Source organism: Numida meleagris, chromosome 5 (genome assembly GCF_002078875.1).
Source record: "Numida meleagris isolate 19003 breed g44 Domestic line chromosome 5, NumMel1.0, whole genome shotgun sequence".
NCBI classification, from domain to species: Eukaryota; Metazoa; Chordata; class Aves; order Galliformes; family Numididae; genus Numida; species Numida meleagris.
In genome coordinates this window covers 4,860,927-4,878,802 of record NC_034413.1, presented here as the reverse complement: position 1 = coordinate 4,878,802, position 17,876 = coordinate 4,860,927, and the positions used below count along the sequence as shown (strand labels likewise).

General features: G+C 39.1%; 1 protein-coding gene across 3 annotated transcripts in view; it reads left to right on the top strand.

The window, feature by feature from the left end:
* WDR11 (WD repeat domain 11) overlaps positions 5,943-17,876 on the top strand; it is a 37,607-nt gene continuing 25,673 nt past the window's right edge. Inside the window, exons 1-9 of one of the 3 annotated variants that reach the window (XM_021398882.1) lie at positions 5,943-6,153; positions 6,366-6,477; positions 9,008-9,161; positions 10,150-10,323; positions 11,685-11,868; positions 13,469-13,634; positions 14,489-14,603; positions 15,518-15,713; positions 17,019-17,119. In XM_021398882.1, coding sequence (XP_021254557.1) covers positions 6,068-6,153; positions 6,366-6,477; positions 9,008-9,161; positions 10,150-10,323; positions 11,685-11,868; positions 13,469-13,634; positions 14,489-14,603; positions 15,518-15,713; positions 17,019-17,119 — 1,288 coding nt within the window. In that variant the 5' untranslated portion in view covers positions 5,943-6,067. Of the gene's footprint in view, positions 6,154-6,365; positions 6,478-9,007; positions 9,162-10,149; positions 10,324-11,684; positions 11,869-13,468; positions 13,635-14,488; positions 14,604-15,517; positions 15,714-17,015; positions 17,120-17,876 lie in introns of all 3 variants that reach the window. The other 2 variants (XM_021398881.1, XM_021398880.1) reach the window with 2 other exon arrangements.

Genomic DNA, 17,876 nt, shown 5'->3' with positions numbered 1-17,876 from the left:
AATGCTCACAAGTAGGCTGTGTTTCAATATGCCAAGAGCAGATGAATCAAATGCTGTTTCCAGGCAGCATCCCTTTGTGCTGAGAGAGATTGGCCAAATGTACACACAGGGCTGCTCACAGCCCAGCCGGTGCCTTGCCTCCACTGCCATGGGAAGTGAAGAAAACAAGAAAGTTAGAAGAGCCTGATGGCTTTTATTGTCTTACACAACCATTTCTTTTATTGCACCTGCTTTCTTCATTGCTGCTATGAGAGGAGAGAACGGATCGAATTCATCCTTGCAATAAGTCCACTGATGTGAGCTCGCATTAGAAAACTTCATTCTTTTCAAAGGCAAAATTATCGCAAGTGGTGAGAAGGGGGTTGTGTCACATTAAGGCTTTATGAAAGAGCCAGAATTCTCATACTTTATTAATGAGGATTTTCTTTTGACAGATGTGCTTTGTAGCCCAATAGCTGCAAGTGGTTTCTGTGTTACAAGGACTTTTATGGAAGATAACTGGGTTACTCACAGCTAAACAGTATTTTTCAAGGAAGAGTTGATAAGATAGCCACAATGTGTGAGTTAATGAGGAGTTTTTGCTAAGCAGCTTCCTGCTGGTTATGAACCCTTTCATTTGAGGGAACACGTTTTAGGGCAGCAGGCTGAGATGTGAGAGGCTCATGCTTTCTTCCTTGTGCCACCACTTTGTCGGGTGCCCTAGATGAGCTTTTCATCTTCCTGTGATCCTGCAAGCTTCTTCCTACAGCACAATCAGCACCTAGAAAGTGTGTGGTGAGGAATGCTAAGATGCAGTGTAGCACAGAAGTATTCTTTTTCACTGAAATTATAAGATTAACAATTTCTGTGTTTTTTTTTCTTTTAAGCAAATAATAACCACTGTTAATCCCTTCTACAGCTTCTTTTTTTTCTTCTCTTGTTAGCAGGACTAATTGCCACTGCAGTTACCACATCATTATAAGTGAGCAAACACAATTAACCAAAGGCAAACTTTTTGTTGTCCAAGGTACCACTGGCTTTTGTCTAGCAAAGACTTGCTTTTGCAATCTGAAAACACAGCCAATGGGTAGCATTCCTACTCTATAGCTCTTCACAAAGAAAACCATCCTTTCCCACTCGCATACCTACTGGTATTTTGTGATCTAACTGCAACGCATTGAGTGTTGCCTGTTACTGAATCACATCATCACAGAACTGTAGGGGTTGGAAGGGACTGCTGGAGATCAAGTCCAACCATCAGGCTTGAACCTGCTAAAGCAGGCTCCCTAGAGTAGGTATTGCTGAATCTTTTTGTATGCTGAGGATCCTGAGCCAGTGACTCACTGAACAGATATTGAAAAATTATAGATCAGATTGTTTTCCACTTAATCAAAGATGTAAGAACTCATTTTGCCCAGTAGCTCTTCTGAGGACTGATGAAATCAACATGAAAATTGGCAAAAAATGTTGCTGACTCGCAATAACGTACTTTTCATTGAGCTTCCTAATTGAGTGAAGAACGTGCTTAATTATGTGATCCCAGTGGTAATATCTGACATAATCAGGTTTCCATTTGGTTCTCTCTTTATTCCTCCCTGCCACCATCCTCGTGTAATTTCTAATCTTGCTAAAATAATTGCTTAACTGCTCTCCAACATTTAATGCACAAATAAGGATACAAAGAAAGCTAGAACAACGTAAATATTTACAGTGCCACCATAATTAGTCTCATCCATCGAAAAAAACACTTTCTTCCAAGCCACATAATGAGTCCTTCCAAGTTTTGAAAACATGAAAAATAAAGCAAAAATTGAAGAAATGCGGTATTGTTGTGGCAGGGGAAAGAATCTCTAAGGTTTTTTTGTTTGTTGTGTTTTGTTCTTCCATAAACGAGCAATTATCTCTCAGTAAATTGTAGCACAATGCTTGTCAATACCATGTAAAAATTAAGCCCTTGAGATTACTTGTGTTCAAATTAATTTAGAAAGGATTACAAAACAGAAGATGATATTTCAGAACTGGCTTTCTTCCTTAAAATTGTGAAAGAAATTGTGGCTGTTGGCCATGCAAATTATTTGTATGTATCCTATTTGTTGGATTTTGTGTGCCAGTAAGCTGTTCTGCATCCTGGAAAATCAGAAGTCTCATAATCTTCTGAAATTTAAGACTTCATACTTCAACAATTTCGGAGAATAGGAAATGGATATACATCTGGATATACTGGGTACAACTGCAAGTACAGTATGCATGAAAAGTTCTTATTTTTGGCAGTAATATACAACTTTTCCTAACCTAGATAAATGACTGAAAAATCCTTTAAAAGGAACTAAGAACAATCTTAAGCTTGTAAATGAAAGAATAAATGTTTATTCTTTGATACACATAGAGAATTTCAGTGCTGACCCACTTAGAAAACAACTTTTGTTGTGGACATTTGGGACAGAAGATGGGATGTTTGCCATGTATAAACATTTTTTGGAGGATAACAGACATTGATGATGACAACAGATTGGAAAAAAGAAAGAAAAAAACCACCATATACGTGCAGCATGCTTCTTACCTGTTCAAATGCAAGCCTGAAGTTTAGGTCAGTATGCATTAAAATCTCAGAAATGCATTAAGTAAAAAGTTAGACAAATTATTTGTTTATATGTTAAACATTTTTTCATAATTAAAATCAAGAATGCTTTGTAAATATCACCACTCTGCTTTCACATCTCTTTTGGCTTTAATATTGTATAACTCTTGCTAAATGTTTCATTTTTTTAATATCTTTTTTTGCTCTGAAGCATGCGTGTCTGTGATGTGATTCAGACAGATGACTCCCTCTTCAAATCATGGATATTTTATTGAAACTACTGTGAAGAATAGGGAGCTAGAGAACTGCTCTGGTTACATACAGCAATAGTTGGAAGTACAAGTTTCTCATTCCTATGATTTCTCTCCCAGCATGAATACCAACCATTACATCTATTTCAGTAAATATTGCCTGAGAGAACTGGCTTCAAACTGAATATACTCCATCCTTCCTGATATCGTAGGGGGAAAAAAAGGGTTTCTCAAGTAGTTTGTCTTTTCTGAGATTTTTCAATGTTGATTGAGTAACTTCAGGTGACCTTAATGATGATGGGAAGAACGCTGTGTATCCTTGTAGAAGTCCTAGATTTCAGAGATTTAAGTCCTGCATTTCACTGTAATTCCCACTTGAACAGAGATCATACTTCTGAGGCTTGAGAGCACACTTACTGATAGCACTCCTACAAAGAACATCTCGCCATCCTCTGGAAGCCTGGTTGTTTTTCTTTTGCTTGTTTGTTTTAAACCTGCCTTTGTTTATCTTTCGTGCTTAACAGATTAAAGTCAGAAATGGAAAGATAAATAAAATCAAGTATGGGAATGTTGTCATAGTGTGGAGGTTTAAAAGTGTACTTGTCATGTGGCTGAAGCCAAACTGTCTCTTGCATGCATGAGAATGTACTCAACCAACAGCTGTTTTTGTGTGTGTGTGACACCCACTGCATATTGAGAGAACTATATGGCATTGTTCTTTTTTCCCATGGTTCCTGTACTCTAATTACTATCAACTCTCACTTCTTTCCACTTCATATGCATGTGATGTTTATGTAGAGCTGCCTTCTACTATCACCATCAATGGACCAACTTTAGAAGCTGATTTAGATATATATACATAATTTTTCTACTGAGATTTAATATGTAATATGTTATCAGATACCATAACCTAAAGCTGCTGATATCTCCGAGGAACTGGAACATACATCCACAGCCTGGGATAGCAGCAGTGCTTCACAGTAGCCAAGTATCTTCCACAAGGACCAGAGCTGCACTGAATGTGGTGAACAAACTCTCGCTTTAATGGTGGCAGAGGACATGGCACTATGCTGCGGATGCATGAGGTATACACGTAGCTGTGCAAGCCCCTTGCTCTGTGTATGAGCCCTGACAGAGCTGAGAATGGCACAGTGCTGTGTATTTTTCACTGACACCCCCAGCTCAATGAGGGACACTTAACCAGGAGAGAACTTGAGAAGCTTTAAATGCATGGAGTAGAAATGATAATGCTAAGGTAACAGCAACATAATTTGTAAGGCAAATATAGCTCTGCCTAATATATGAATTAGTTACATATCCTGATTTCAGACTGGGTTTTGAATAATGAAATACAACAGCACATGGTCTAGTATCATGGTGGTTCACTGGTGGATCCCAGGAGCTCTAACTTAAGGCCATGGAAATTAAAGAAGTCCCAGAAGCTTTCACAGAATTATTCCAGCAGTAATTACTATTACATAAAAGAGAAACGCAAAAGAGAGAGACTGTGCATACATCTTTATCTTAATCCTGCTTTTTCTACTTCAGGCACACAGCATAATTATTTAGAGGCATGAGCCTAAAGCTCACAGGTCTTGTTATTTATTTAATCTGAAGTATTTGGCCTTATTGTTTCTTACGATCACTCATGGCCTCATTCTCCATATCTACTTCATGAGCACAGAACTGGGAAAAAATAACTAAAACTAGTGAGGTTAATGACTGCTAAGAATTCTGCAAAGTGGATCTGTAGATCATGTTCTCCTCAAGCTGTGACAAAGAGAAAGGAACAAAGAAGCCCCCTATATCTCCAGACAGTGATTCATCAGCTTTAACACTGAGAGAGACATTTTGGAATGAGAAGATTTTGAGAAATAAAAAGTTAAAGTTCATCTGAAAATGGTAGTCAGCAAAGTACTATGATTCTACTATTCCATTTCTTTAGAAGAGAGTTGGAAAAGGCACCAGCTGCACGTTGCTCCTTGAGTTCCCATTTGCACAAATTGAATTGTGATTAAAAAGAGAAAGGAGAAAAAAGAAAAAAAGAGGAATAGCACCTTCACTGGCAAAGTGACACTCCAGCACTGCAAAAACATGTAGCTGGCATTATGATCGTGCCAACTTTGGCCATCTAGTGGCATCTTTTTCATTACGAAAAACAACAAATAAACAATCATTAGTTATCTCTATTTTGAAGAGAGACAACTCCCCAAACACCACAATGTACATCAAGCACAACTCAAGAAATGAGCCTGGAGTTACAGGATTCTTGCCCTCTTATTAATGCTGTGGCACAGAAAGTATACGTAGAATCATAAGAATCATAGAATGACTTGGGTTGGAAGGGACCTTAAAGATCATCCACTGCCACACACTGCTGTGGGCCTGGACTCCAGATGGGGCCTCACAAGGGCAGAGCAGAGGGGGACAACCACTCCCTCTGTGTTGACGCAGCCCAGGATGCAGTTGGCCTTCTGTGCTGCATGTGCACACTGCTGACTCATGTCCAGCTTTTCATCCACCAGAAACCCCACGTCCTTCTTGGCAGAGCAACTCTCAGTGAGTTCTCCCAGCCTGTACACATATCTGCGATTGCCGCGACCCAAGTGCAACACCTTGCCTTTGACCTTGTTGAACCTCATTGGTTCACATGGTCCCACTTTTCAAGTCTGTCCAGGACCCTCTGGGTGGCATCCCTTCCTTCTGTTGAATCAACTGCACCGCTTGTAACGTTTGGTACTCTGCACCTTGGTGCCTTCCAGAGCAAACATGCACTGCTCCTGCCCGGGGGTAGGTCAGCCTGGATGCTGTCACCAAGTGCGAGCGATGGCTCAGAGCAGGTCCAGGGTTACTTTGGGAAGGGCACAGCACCTCGGGGTGCCAGGTATGCGCTTCAGTTGTGACTGCTGGACGGAGGGGCTCGCAGGGATGGCTGTGAAGAAGGAGCACGATTTTGCCCCGAGCCGCAAAGCTCCCGCTCCAGGCTTAGGGACAGAGGACGGCTTTCTGCGGAAACGGCGTAAGTGCTGGCAGCCGGCCGGGCGGCAACACCCCGCCCAGCCCCTGAGCGCCGGGCTAAGCGCTCCAGCAGGCGGGGCGGCGCCGGAACTGCCGTTCTCGAGGCGCAGGGCCCGGCGGAGCGCGGCGGGACGGACAGGCTGCCTGGGCGGGGCGGGGCTTCCTCCTCGGCGGCGGCGGGTTGTGCCGCGGTCGGTAGGCCGCCGGCTGCGGGGCTGTGGCCGGTGCTGCCCGCCTCGCCATGCAGCCCTTCACAGTGAACATCAAGCTGTCGGCGCGCACCCTGACGGGCGCCCTCAGCGCGCCCAACCGGGGGGCGGCGGATTGGTGAGAGGGGTTGGGCCGGGGTCGGGCTGTGGGGTTCCGGGAGGGGGCGACCCCGCGGCTCCTTCGTCCCTCCCCAACCTCACGCTGCAGAACCGTGGTCACAGAGCGAGTGCTCAGCCCTCCTGGCGATACAAAACACGCGGTTCTGTGTTGATGTGCAGCGCTGCTTGTTCTTTTTGTTGCTGATTTGGTGATGAGACGTGCTTTCCTAGGGGCTGGCAGGGTCTGATTGCGTACGGATGCCATTCCCTCGTGCTGGTGGTGGATGCCAGTACCGCCCAGACCTTGCAGGTTTTGGAAAGGCACAAAGCAAACGTTGTCAAGGTGAGAGACACGTGGTTTGAGGTGTATCACTTGTTTTTGGTGTACATACACATAGATGTATATTTAATCACTTTAAATAACTGAAGTTATATTGCATATGTATTGAAATAATTGAAATCACATATTATAAGCAGTTGACATTGTCATTGAAGTTATGTATATGGTATCTAAAATACCCACGGCTACATCTAACCATACATGCTCAAATTAGGGCTGGGCTTGACAGTAGGCTTTTAGATAGATGAAATCATATTTGACCCTTAGTAAGGAGAGGTTATTTCTCAGTTATTGCGGAGAAAAGGTGTGCAGTTGGCAGCAATCACAGAGCATACAGTGCTCTGTTAACCAGTGCCTTTCGTGCCTTTTGGCAACTTGTTTTGGCAAGCATCCCGTTAGCCTCAGTTGTTTCCAGGCTAGCCTTGAAAATGAATAAGACATCTACTCTAACGTAGATAGTTTTGGGCTCCTCACTGCAAGAAAGACGTTGAGGCTCTGGAGTGTGTCCAGAGAATGGCAGTGAAGCTGTGGAGGATCTGGAGCACAGGTCTTACGGGGAGCATCTGAGGGAACTGGGGTGTTTCCTTCTGGAGAAAAGAGGAGGCTCAGGGGAGACCTCATTGCTCTCTGTGTTTCTCTGCAAGGAGGTTGTGATGAGGTGGGGGTCTGCCTCTGCTTCTAGGTAACAACGACAGGATGAGAGGTGATGGCCTCAACTTATGTCAGGGGAGGTTCAGGTTTGGTATTAGGAAGAATTTCTTCTCAGAGCAGCGAGGCAATGGCACAGGCTGCCCAGGGAGGTGGGGGAGTCCCTGTCCCTGGAGGTGTTCAAGAGCTGTGGAGATGGGACGCTGAGGGACACGGTTTGTTGGCATGATTAACGTTTGGACTTTAAGGTCTTAGAGATCTTTTCTAGCCTTAATGACTCTACGATTCTAATTGTGGAAAAGATACAGAAAATACAAGTAGTATGGAGGTGGCAGCTTTAACGATGACTGTGTTTTGATATTTCCATTTAGTTTGGATAAAAAGTTGTAGCAAAATATTTTTTGATCCAAGTAATTATAGCATTTTAGTGTACTTCAGTTATGTTCAGATTTGAGAAGTAACTATTTCAATAGGAAACCGAATTTTGTAGTCCAAGAAGTTTGTAGGTAATTGACAAGATACATTTTTCAAATCCCCTATTTGGTGACTCATTATCAGAAAGAGACTGTAAGAAATTGACTTATTTGTGAGGAAGAAGGTTGAAAAGAAGTAGAGATTATTAGAGAGACCATGATCATTGGTAGATACCTTTATATGCCTTAGTAAGAAATATTCTTCAAGTCCTGTTTATTTTTTTAACAGTTTATAACTGCTAAAAGCATATGTAGACTGGAGGAGATACGTAGAGATCTGCTGTGTCTGTCTGATTGTTCAACTCTTTGTAGCAGAGGTTCACAACAGCAAAGTTTTCTTCCCCAAACCCTATGCTTCAGTTTTGAAAAATTTCAAAGCACACCACTGTAATGAAAAAAGAAAGAAGCAATTGTTTCGTAAAATTTCTGCAGTCTGTTAGCTGCTGTTCTTTAAAGTCTTCCTGTGTTACAGCTGCGTCTGAAATAGGCAATGGTTGCACTGAAAAATATCCCATGTCATCTGTCAGTGTGGTAATTCTGTTTGTGGAAGACTGATACGTTTGTACAGCGTGGATTATACCTGCCTTTTTTTTTTTTTTTTTTTTTTTTTTTTTTTTTTTTTTTTGCAGCTTTGCAAAGAGCACTTGAAGGAGTGCTTTTACAAAACAAAGTGTAACTACAGGAACAATTTTTTGTTCCATCGCAAAAAGAGAGGATTGAAATCTACCTTTGTGTCTCTGTTTCTATATTAATGAACAGGGCTGTTAAGGCATCCTGGTCCAGCCTCTGACAGGGGTAGCACAGTGCCCTGAGTGCAGATTTAAATCTAACTCATGTTGCAGTTAGTGATGCCCAGTGGCAACTGGATTATTTCTAAGTCATGTTTTCAGTATCTGCAGAAAGAGTTGTGTTTGGCTTAGCCCTTTCTCGATCAGGTATTGTGACAGCATACAGCCAGGTAGCTGCAACATCAATTTTGTAGCAGGTAAATTCTCGTTAGCATAGCATTAAGATTTATTTATTCCTTTAGTGTCTTCGTTCTCTCTCAGGGGCGAGGAGCAAAACAATTCTATATTGAATATAGTGTTATCTCCTTGTGTTATGTCAGTGTTATCTCTGGAGACTTGTACACAGAATGTTTCACATTTCAAGATACCTAATTTACATGTGTATTGCCATCTTCCTGCAAGCCAGCGCAGCTTGCAGTCCCAAACCAGAAAGTGGTGTATGAAAATCAGTAGTGGTGACAAGCTCAATGGCACAGAGATACGGGATGCTGTAATGGATGTTATTAACTATTGCTATGCTTTTTTGGTGAGTTAATTGTTTGTTTATCAGTCTGAAAAATACTTAGTTTGATTTCTTTGTTGTATGTGTTTTCCTCATTTGACCATTTTCATCTCTATCTTCAGGTTAAGTGGGCTAAAGAAAATTACCATCACAATATTGGCTCTCCGTATTCTTTACGTTTAGCTTCTGCTGATGTTACTGGAAAAATAATTGTATGGGATGTGGCAACAGGAACAGCTCGTTGTGAAATACAAGAACATGCAAAACCAATTCAAGGTAACAATAATGCATGATGTTTGAGTGGAAGTTACTTTACAGAGTGTCAAGGACAAGTCCTTCACCTACGCTCAGTTCTACCACCTAATTTTACAGTTGGGATTACAAGCCTTCTGTATGTTGAGCTACTCATTTTCTTTGGAAACATAAAACAATTCTAAAAAACAAATTCCCTTTACGGCCTGAAATTCTGTTTTTAACAAGTAGCAATGCACTGGGTTACACGTGTCCACACACATGCACACAGCCCACATCCGATCTGAAGGATGTCAGTTTTTTTTCAGCCAGTGAATTTCTATCTGAAACAGCGCTCTGCATTTGTGTTGTACAGAACCACATCAGTCATAATGAAAAGAACCGTGCACTGTGTCAAATTGACAGTGGGGTGGTGTCAGTTCTGGGCCTGGAAACAAATGTTTTCTTTACTTCAGATAATCTTTAGCAAGGTTCTTGAGTTCAGGTGTAAAATTAAACTAACTGTAATACACAATCAAGTATACACATACAGTGCTTAAATGCTATGATCAGTCTGAAGAGGCAATCATCACAAGTCAGCATCATTTAAACATTTAAGGTAAATGAGCAGAAAAAACAGATTTCTAGCTTAGCTACCTCAGCTAGAAGAACCAGAGGTGGATATACTGGAACTGGAAGTGTACTGGAACAGTTAAGGCCTTTTGAATTTGGAGATGAGTCAGGTATGCTACACCAGCAGTCAGGTATGCTACACCAGCCCCAGAAGTTCTGCTTTACTTTAGGACTTATATAACTTCTATACTGTTAATAGTCTTGATGCACTTAACAAAAATAGAAGAGTTTGACCAATAAAGCCACAGAGGAGGGTGCTCTCAGAAGACTTCTGTACGTCTCTCGTTACTACCAAGTTGCCATTCACAATGTATTACAGAAAAAGAATTGTTTTAAAGTAGAACAAACTTTTTTTGAAAATTAATTTTTGGTGTTTATTGGTCCTTCTTTCTTTTGACAGACATGCAGTGGTTGTGGAATCAAGATGCTTCTAGAGATCTACTGCTTGCAGTTCATCCACCTAACTATATTGTGCTGTGGAATGCAGACACGGGCACCAAACTTTGGAAGAAAAGCTATGCAGAAAATATTCTGTCTTTTTCATTTGACCCGTTTGATCCGTCCCACTTAGCTTGTAAGTTTATATGTATAAAATAATAAGAAGAGACAGTTTTAATTTTGATTAATTGGAGCTAGCAAAAAACGGAAATATCTGTATGATGGTATCAAGAGTCACAGATACTTGCGTTATTGTATCATTAGCTGAAATTGGTTAGGAACTATAAGGGAGGGAGAAAAAGACATGCTCTAAGTAACATGGAAAGGAAGTTGGCAGGTGTGGCCAGGAAAAATTTTAGAATAAAATGTTAAAGTAGAGATATTGAGATTAAAGTAATGGATTAGAGGGAATTATGTTATTAATGCCAGCAAGAAGTCTCCAAACAAAGACGGGGGAGTCTTTGGCCACTGTGAGATTGTCTTAAATAAAGCTTAATTGGGAGAAGGGAGGGGAAAAGTGCTCATGAATAGAAAAGACAAGTTAGAGATCTGAAAAGAAACCTTTGTGATTTCATAAAGAAGGTGGAATACATCTTGGATAGAGAGGTGGATAGAGAGCTCGAGGAAGCCCGGTGTAGAGAACCCTGTCGAACTGATATAAAAGGCTATAAAATAATTGGATGCTGAGAGAGAATCCAGTGAGATAAGAGTAGACCTGGATTAAATGGTATCTTCAGCGGAAGTTTTTGTTAGGGGAAGAATGTGAGCATCAGTTTCAGAAGCAATTCAAATGATAAGGGGGATGTAGTGCATGCTAATTCAGATTGTAGTGGAAAGAAACTCAGATAAGTAAGAGTCACTATTTTTAGCTTATCTTGATCACTCCTGATCTGTTAAGAGACAAACTGCAGTTTCCAGGCTTTGTAGCTGTGGTTTCCTCTTCTATATCTGTCGTACCACTCAACATAGAAAAAGAGCTTTGGGGTATAAACATGTATTAAAATCTTAGCTACATCTTTACAGTTTAGCTGAATCTTTATGCTGCCACACAAACAGTGTGTGTTAATGGTTCCTTGAGCAATGCGCTGCATGAGAAGATAAAATGGTTAAACAGCCAGTGTGGGCAGCTCTGCTTTCTATTGACATTGTGAAGCTTAACAAACAATAGCTGATGACTGAGAATAAATGTCTGAACAAGTGTGGAGTGCCAAACAAGAAGTTTCTGCCATTAACCTGCACAGTGTTGTGTTTTTTTAATACTGACTTAATTCTGAAATTAATTTTGAGAAAATACATTTTTTTGCATTTTCATTACTGGTAGTGGACTATCTTGTGCTCTTTCAGTAGAAGGTGCCTGTTGTCTGGAATTACGAGTTTTCTGTGTTAATGTATTAATAAGGCTATTATCATTTATCCCCACCAAAATTTAATCAAAATAAAAAGCCACAACAGAATTGCAGATTATATTTTGTAAAAATTGTTTTTTTTCCGATGCAGTGCTCACCAGTGAAGGAATAGTGTTCATCTCCGACTTCTCTCCTTCCAAAGCTCCTGCCAGCTCAGGGAAGAAGGTTTACATCTCCAGTCCCCATTCCAGTCCTTCTCACAAGCTGGCTGCTACTACGGGGGCCAAGAAGGCCCTTGATAAAGTAAAAATCTTAATCAGTAATGAAAAACCAAGGTGGGTTTATTTGTGGGTACTTCTTTAAATGCCTATATGTTCTATAGATACTATTAGATTGAATATAATTTCATTAACTAAATCTAACTAAATTTTAGAAGTATATATATAGTGAGGTATGCTGACTAAATTTCTATTCTTTATCTTCATGGCATTGAAACTAAGATGACGTGAGGAAAGTCTCTTTGGCTTTTTTCATTCATGCTTAATTGAAATTCAGTTGATGTCCGCTTTCAAAAAATGGTCCCTCATCTTAGTTGCAGCATGCTTTTTAATATAATATTTTTATATAATATTTGCACCTTGTGATTTTTAGTCATATCTGTTTGTAATATAGGCAAATATCCTTTTGTTTGCAAAATTACTTATTGCCACATAAAGCAAATACAGCCTCTAAGGAAAGCTGGATGTTGTTGTCCCTTGACATCACTGAGCTCCTAATGAAAGCCAGTTCTGTCATTGGTTGAACTTGCAGAGTCCTAACAGTGTAAGCATTATTCCTCTGTTTGGTTTTACCTTAATGCGTTTCAAAAATTTCATCCACTTGGTTCCACAGTTTCCAGAAATGCTGTTAGCATCTGTGGGCAGACATCTGTTGAGTTATGTGAAAATCAGAAGAGGAAAAAATAGTGAAAAGCAAGTAGCAGTGCTTTATGAGGAGCTGAGCTTGAAGTCCTGATTTTACCACAGTTGTGTTTCAGTGAGGGAAGCAGCTGATGGTACCATCAGTGTTACTGTATGGCTCCAGCCTCTTTAAACGCTTGAGGGTGTTAAGCAGTTACTGACTAATGGCTGCATCTCAGAGCTCATTTAATTAATTAGTAATACTTTGCTGTAAGTTATCGTAATTGAGAATTTACCAGTGCATACTTTGCAGTGTGTAAAATACCGCTCAAGCGTAAGAAGTGATTTTTCTGGTTTTATATTAGATTAGGGGAAGAGGAGTGACTACAAACACAAGGTTGCTTATAGTCCTAGAAACAGGAATTAGATGCAGGAAACTGGCAATGGGAGTTTAGTGTAATGCAGATATGATGAAAACAAACAAAACTTTTAGAAAGGACATGAAATCAGTGAAGAAGCACAATGTAAGGATAATTTTCTTCAGCATGACTTACATACATGCAGTTCATTGACTTTTATGTACCTAGTGAACATCCTTAACAATGTAGCCTGTTAGCAGTCAATGGAGCGATGAACTTTCCTACTCTTTCCTGCTTTTCTCAGACTGTGAAGACTGATGGTCTTGACAGGACAGTTCAGTTCACTGAATTACTTTGTACTTGAGTTGTGCAAGATTTATGCTTGTTCCACTTAAATCACGCATTATTTTAAAAATTATCCTGTATTCTTTCTTAGACAGAAGTCAGCTGAGTGTGCCTTTTGAAGTTTGCTGATGCTTTCCATTGCTGTACCACTTAAATGGAAACCTGCATTTCCTTAGTGATCAAAATGGGGAATACTTAAAAAAAAAATACAGCTACAGGATGATTTGTGCTCTTGGTTTTATTTTGAACTCGAATTACTTGTTGATACTGAACTTGAAAAAAGTTGCTTTCCTTTTCTGGGCCCCTTAAAGTTTATTTTTGATGTTTTACAGTGCTGAATCTGTGACACTCAATGACTGCCTTCAGTTATCCTACTTGCCTTCCAAAAGGAACTACATGTTGTTACTCTATCCCAGAGAAATTCTGATTCTTGACTTGGAAGTGAATCAGACAGTGGGTGTGATTGCAATTGAAAGGACAGGTGTGCCTTTCCTACAGGTAATGAAAATTGTATTGGTTTCTATCATTGTAATGGATTATTAAGATGATTTATAAGTTCATGACCCACTGATAATTGTGTTTTGATTAATGCTAGGGAATGAAAAGAAGTTATTTCATCAGAAGAAATATCCTCTGTACCAAGCACTGTTTAACTCAGTGTTCTGAAGTCTGTAGCAAACCTGCTTTGTTTTGTATTGCTGCAAAAGTTACCAACATGGAAACAATGCTGTGGAGAAAGGGCATTTCATTCTATTCTGGTTAAGCTGTTGATACAGAGGTTAATACTAGCTCCTTGAACGTTTGCGTTTGATTAATTGGATGCCTACATCTAGTCTGAGATCTTATTGAAGCACCTTTATTCTCCTGTAATCATGAACATTTCTATTACCAAAGAATAACATTTTAAAACAAAGTGATATCTAAAGGCTATGATTTTAAAGAAGGAATGCAACAGATAATTCAAACAGAAACTCACTGAAGTTCTCAAAGCCATCTGTTGCTACACGAGTATGCCATAGTGTAGTTTTACTATTGGATTAAGAAATTTCTCTTCAGTAATAATAGTTTTAAAAAACCAAACTTAAAATCTTGTTAGTCTTAAACAATATTTTGCTCTTGCCTGGTTTTTTGTTTTCTTTTTTCCTTTCTTTAACTTTTTCCTGGCAATGAACGTTGACTTTTCCTTCATCACAAGTAGCATAACTACAGAAATTCATTGAAATGGTGACTTAATGGTAATTTTTTTTTGTGACTGTTGCACATTCATTCCAAGTTTTATGTTCAGTTACAAGCATATTTTGCAAAAGTTAAAATTTTCCTGACCCTATGTGATGTGCTCTCTGTTCACGTAGGTAATTCCATGTTTTCAGCGTGATGGCTTATTTTGCCTACATGAAAATGGCTGTATAACTTTAAGAGTTCGCAGATCTAACTGCACTGCAACTGGAATTCCAAATGAAGAGCCAGGTAAGTTCTGTGTCAGAAATGGCCAGAAATCAACTTCGAAGCATTTTATTTAGTACTTTAGCACCAGTGTCAACCATCATGCCTTGTGCACAATGGTGAATTAGAACCCTTCTTGTATTTTTTGTCTTCAGTGAATTTATGCTGTGTTCTACCAAAAATTGTTTTTTTTTTTAGTTTGTGGATATTTAGTGCAAAATAAGATACTAACATCCTGAAAGTCCTTTCATCATTAAATAGTACTGTGAAGTAGCATAGCAACAGTTACATATATGAGATAAATACAAGGTTATTTGTTCATTTTAACTGTAGGACAGAAGCTATTTTACAAACAGTTGTTTGATCAGTTGGAAGTACTGATTTTAGAGCTGAGTTGTGGACTTAGATTTATTTCTAAATTATTAAGCCTTTGTCTCTGTCATGAAATGTTACTAAGAATGACTTTTTAATATAATGAAGGAGGCATAAAAAAGAAGGTTAAAGAGGTCTGTAAATGTAAGACGTGACTTTTTTGGTTAGATTTCTTTTTCTTATGACTTTGGTATTTTTCCAATTTCTAGTGAGCTACAGCACTATTGGCTACCACTTTTACCAATAAACCAAGTGGCTTTTGGGTTGTGGAGAACAGATGTGCTTCCTGCACGGATGGAAGAGTATCATTTTTTAGATTTTTGCAAGATTTAAGTGGAATAAGCTCCTTTTAAGGCAAAGTTAAACTTTGGAGACCTCAGACCCATGTGTTTTGTACAGCATAATCAGCAATGCATAGTACCTGATTAGCTTTTCCCAACTGTTTTGTAGAAAGCACATGGATTTCAACCAGAGAGCTTTGTCACTCTATAAATTCACCTCAGCTGATGCTTCACATTGTTTTTTCTGTTCTAATTGTTTGTTGTTGTGACACGTTGATGTTACAGATCCAGACCCAGTTCAGGAGCTGGTTTATGATTTACGAAGTCAGTGTGATGCAATTAGGGTAACAAAAACAGTTCGGCCGTTCAGCATGGTGTGCTGCCCAGTGAATGAGAATTCTGCAGCTCTCATTGTCAGTGATGGCAGAGTAATGATCTGGGAGTTAAAATCCAGTGTTGCCAGCAGAAATCTGCGTAACAGGTATTGGCATTATTTTTCTTATCAAAGTTTCCATCTGATAGATTTACAAGTGATATTTAATTATATTGTGAAGGTAATGATGGTGTGCTTCTGTGTGTGACATGTGCTATACACGTGTATGAGTGAAAGGATGAGGGAGGTATTTGGACTAATTTGGACTAAGGAAACAAAAGATAGGAATGAATATTCACATGATTTCAGGGGAACATTTTCTTGTCATCTGGCTTTCTGCAGACTGTATCATTTTCCTCAGGAGTGGACGCCTTAGTTTCAGTCATCTGCAATTTGTCAGTTTGACACAAAGCAATGTGAGTGCACGGTAGGTGTCTTGAATATAACTGTGTGAACAATTAATACTTTTCTATATGAAGCTTTTACAGTTTCAGATTTTAAGCAGCCTCTCGTACATTCAGTATGTCAAAGTTATTCTGCTGCAATAAACATTTGATATGTTATTGAATAAAATAAATAACTTACTGCCAGTAAAGAAAATACTTAGTATACTTCCAAATATTGCAAATACTTGATTTTTTTTATATCCTTTTGTTGCACATCAGTGTTGCAACGTTTTTTATCTTGTCGTTCCCAAAAATACTATTAGATGGATTAATTATGGTGTATAGCCAGTATAGCTTGATAGGATCTGTATGTTGCTGGGATGTATTTGTTGGATTCCTGAGCTCATTTTTGAAGCATTGATTTTTGTCATGGTTATATAACCAGGAAAAAATGCAATAATATTATAAGAAGCACTGAGCCTTGAGGAATCTGGCTCAGTGATTGTACTGAGCAGTAGTCTGTATTTCTAGTTGGCACTGAGTCTTTAATGAATATTTAAGGAGTCTTCCTCCATTAGCTCATGGTTTTGTTGCAGCTTTGTGTTTACAAAGGCAGTTGTGTTTCTTTTGTTTACATGAAAGGCATTGCTTCAGCTATAGGTTTGGTTATCTGGAACTAATGTAAGAAGTTTTTCTGAGTGAAAGTTTGAAATGTTTCTTGGCTGTATTCCTTGGCATAACTCTGAATAATATGTTGAAAAGCCTCCATTGAATGCTTAGGTACACTTCAGACCAAGGGGTACATCTGTCTGGTTTTCTCTTGTAAATATCTGTGTAAAGAAAATTAATTTGAAATGTGTGTTTTTCTGTTTGCATCATCTGCTGGTAAGTGTTGGGAATAATCTTGTCAACATATTCTGCAAGTAATAAGTGAGAGAGCTGCCTGTGGAAAAAGCAAAACTAAGAGCCTGATTCAACAAGTGATCCAGTAAGCATCAGGAGTTTGTTTTCATTTCTTTTACAGCAGTTCAAGTGCGTCACCTTTGTATTCTCCAGTCTCATTCTGTGGAATTCCTGTAGGAGCATTCCAAAATAAACTTCCCGACCTCTCATTGGACAACATGATAGGTAAGAATATTTTCCATTAATACTACTGGTACTGATTTCTAGGATCTTTGGATCATTGTACATTTTAGTTTAAGATTGCATGTGTTAGAATTATTTTGTGTGCAAAATAAGTAGTAATTACAAAAGAAATATAATTCCCATCTGTTAGAAGATATTAATATTTTTGAGGTTATTATGTTGAGGACCAGTGTTCGAAATTCACTTACTCTAAGAAAAAATGCGTAATTTGAAATGGAATTTAGCCAAAACCCCTTCCATTTTTAAATGTAATCTTAAGTGTGTGAAGACAGTTTTATTTGATGCAGCCTCCCTTTGTGAAACCTAGATGGCAACATCAGTACTGAGAAGGGTTCCATAAAGAACTTCCATAAAAATGGTTACCTTTCCATTATTAAAACTAATTTTTTAGAGGAAAAGTCACTAGTGCTCCTCGGAGGTATCATGGTGCACATTTGGATTTGCTTTTGGAAAGGAGACATTTAGTGCATGATTCTTCTCTGCTCTGCATTTCCTATAGATGTTGATGTCATAGCTATTGTTAATTTGTACTTGATGTCACTTGGACTTATATAGTTGATTGCAGCAGGTAGGCAGCAGTGGAATTAAATGTTTTTGTACCCATCTTTAGAGGGCCCAGCTGTTCTTGGGCCCATCTACTTTTATGTCCTGTTTTTGTTGTTGTTGTTTTTTAATGCTTGGTAAGAAAGTATTGTAATATTGGTGAAATGAGCTGAGGTACATTGCTCCAAAAAGTCTT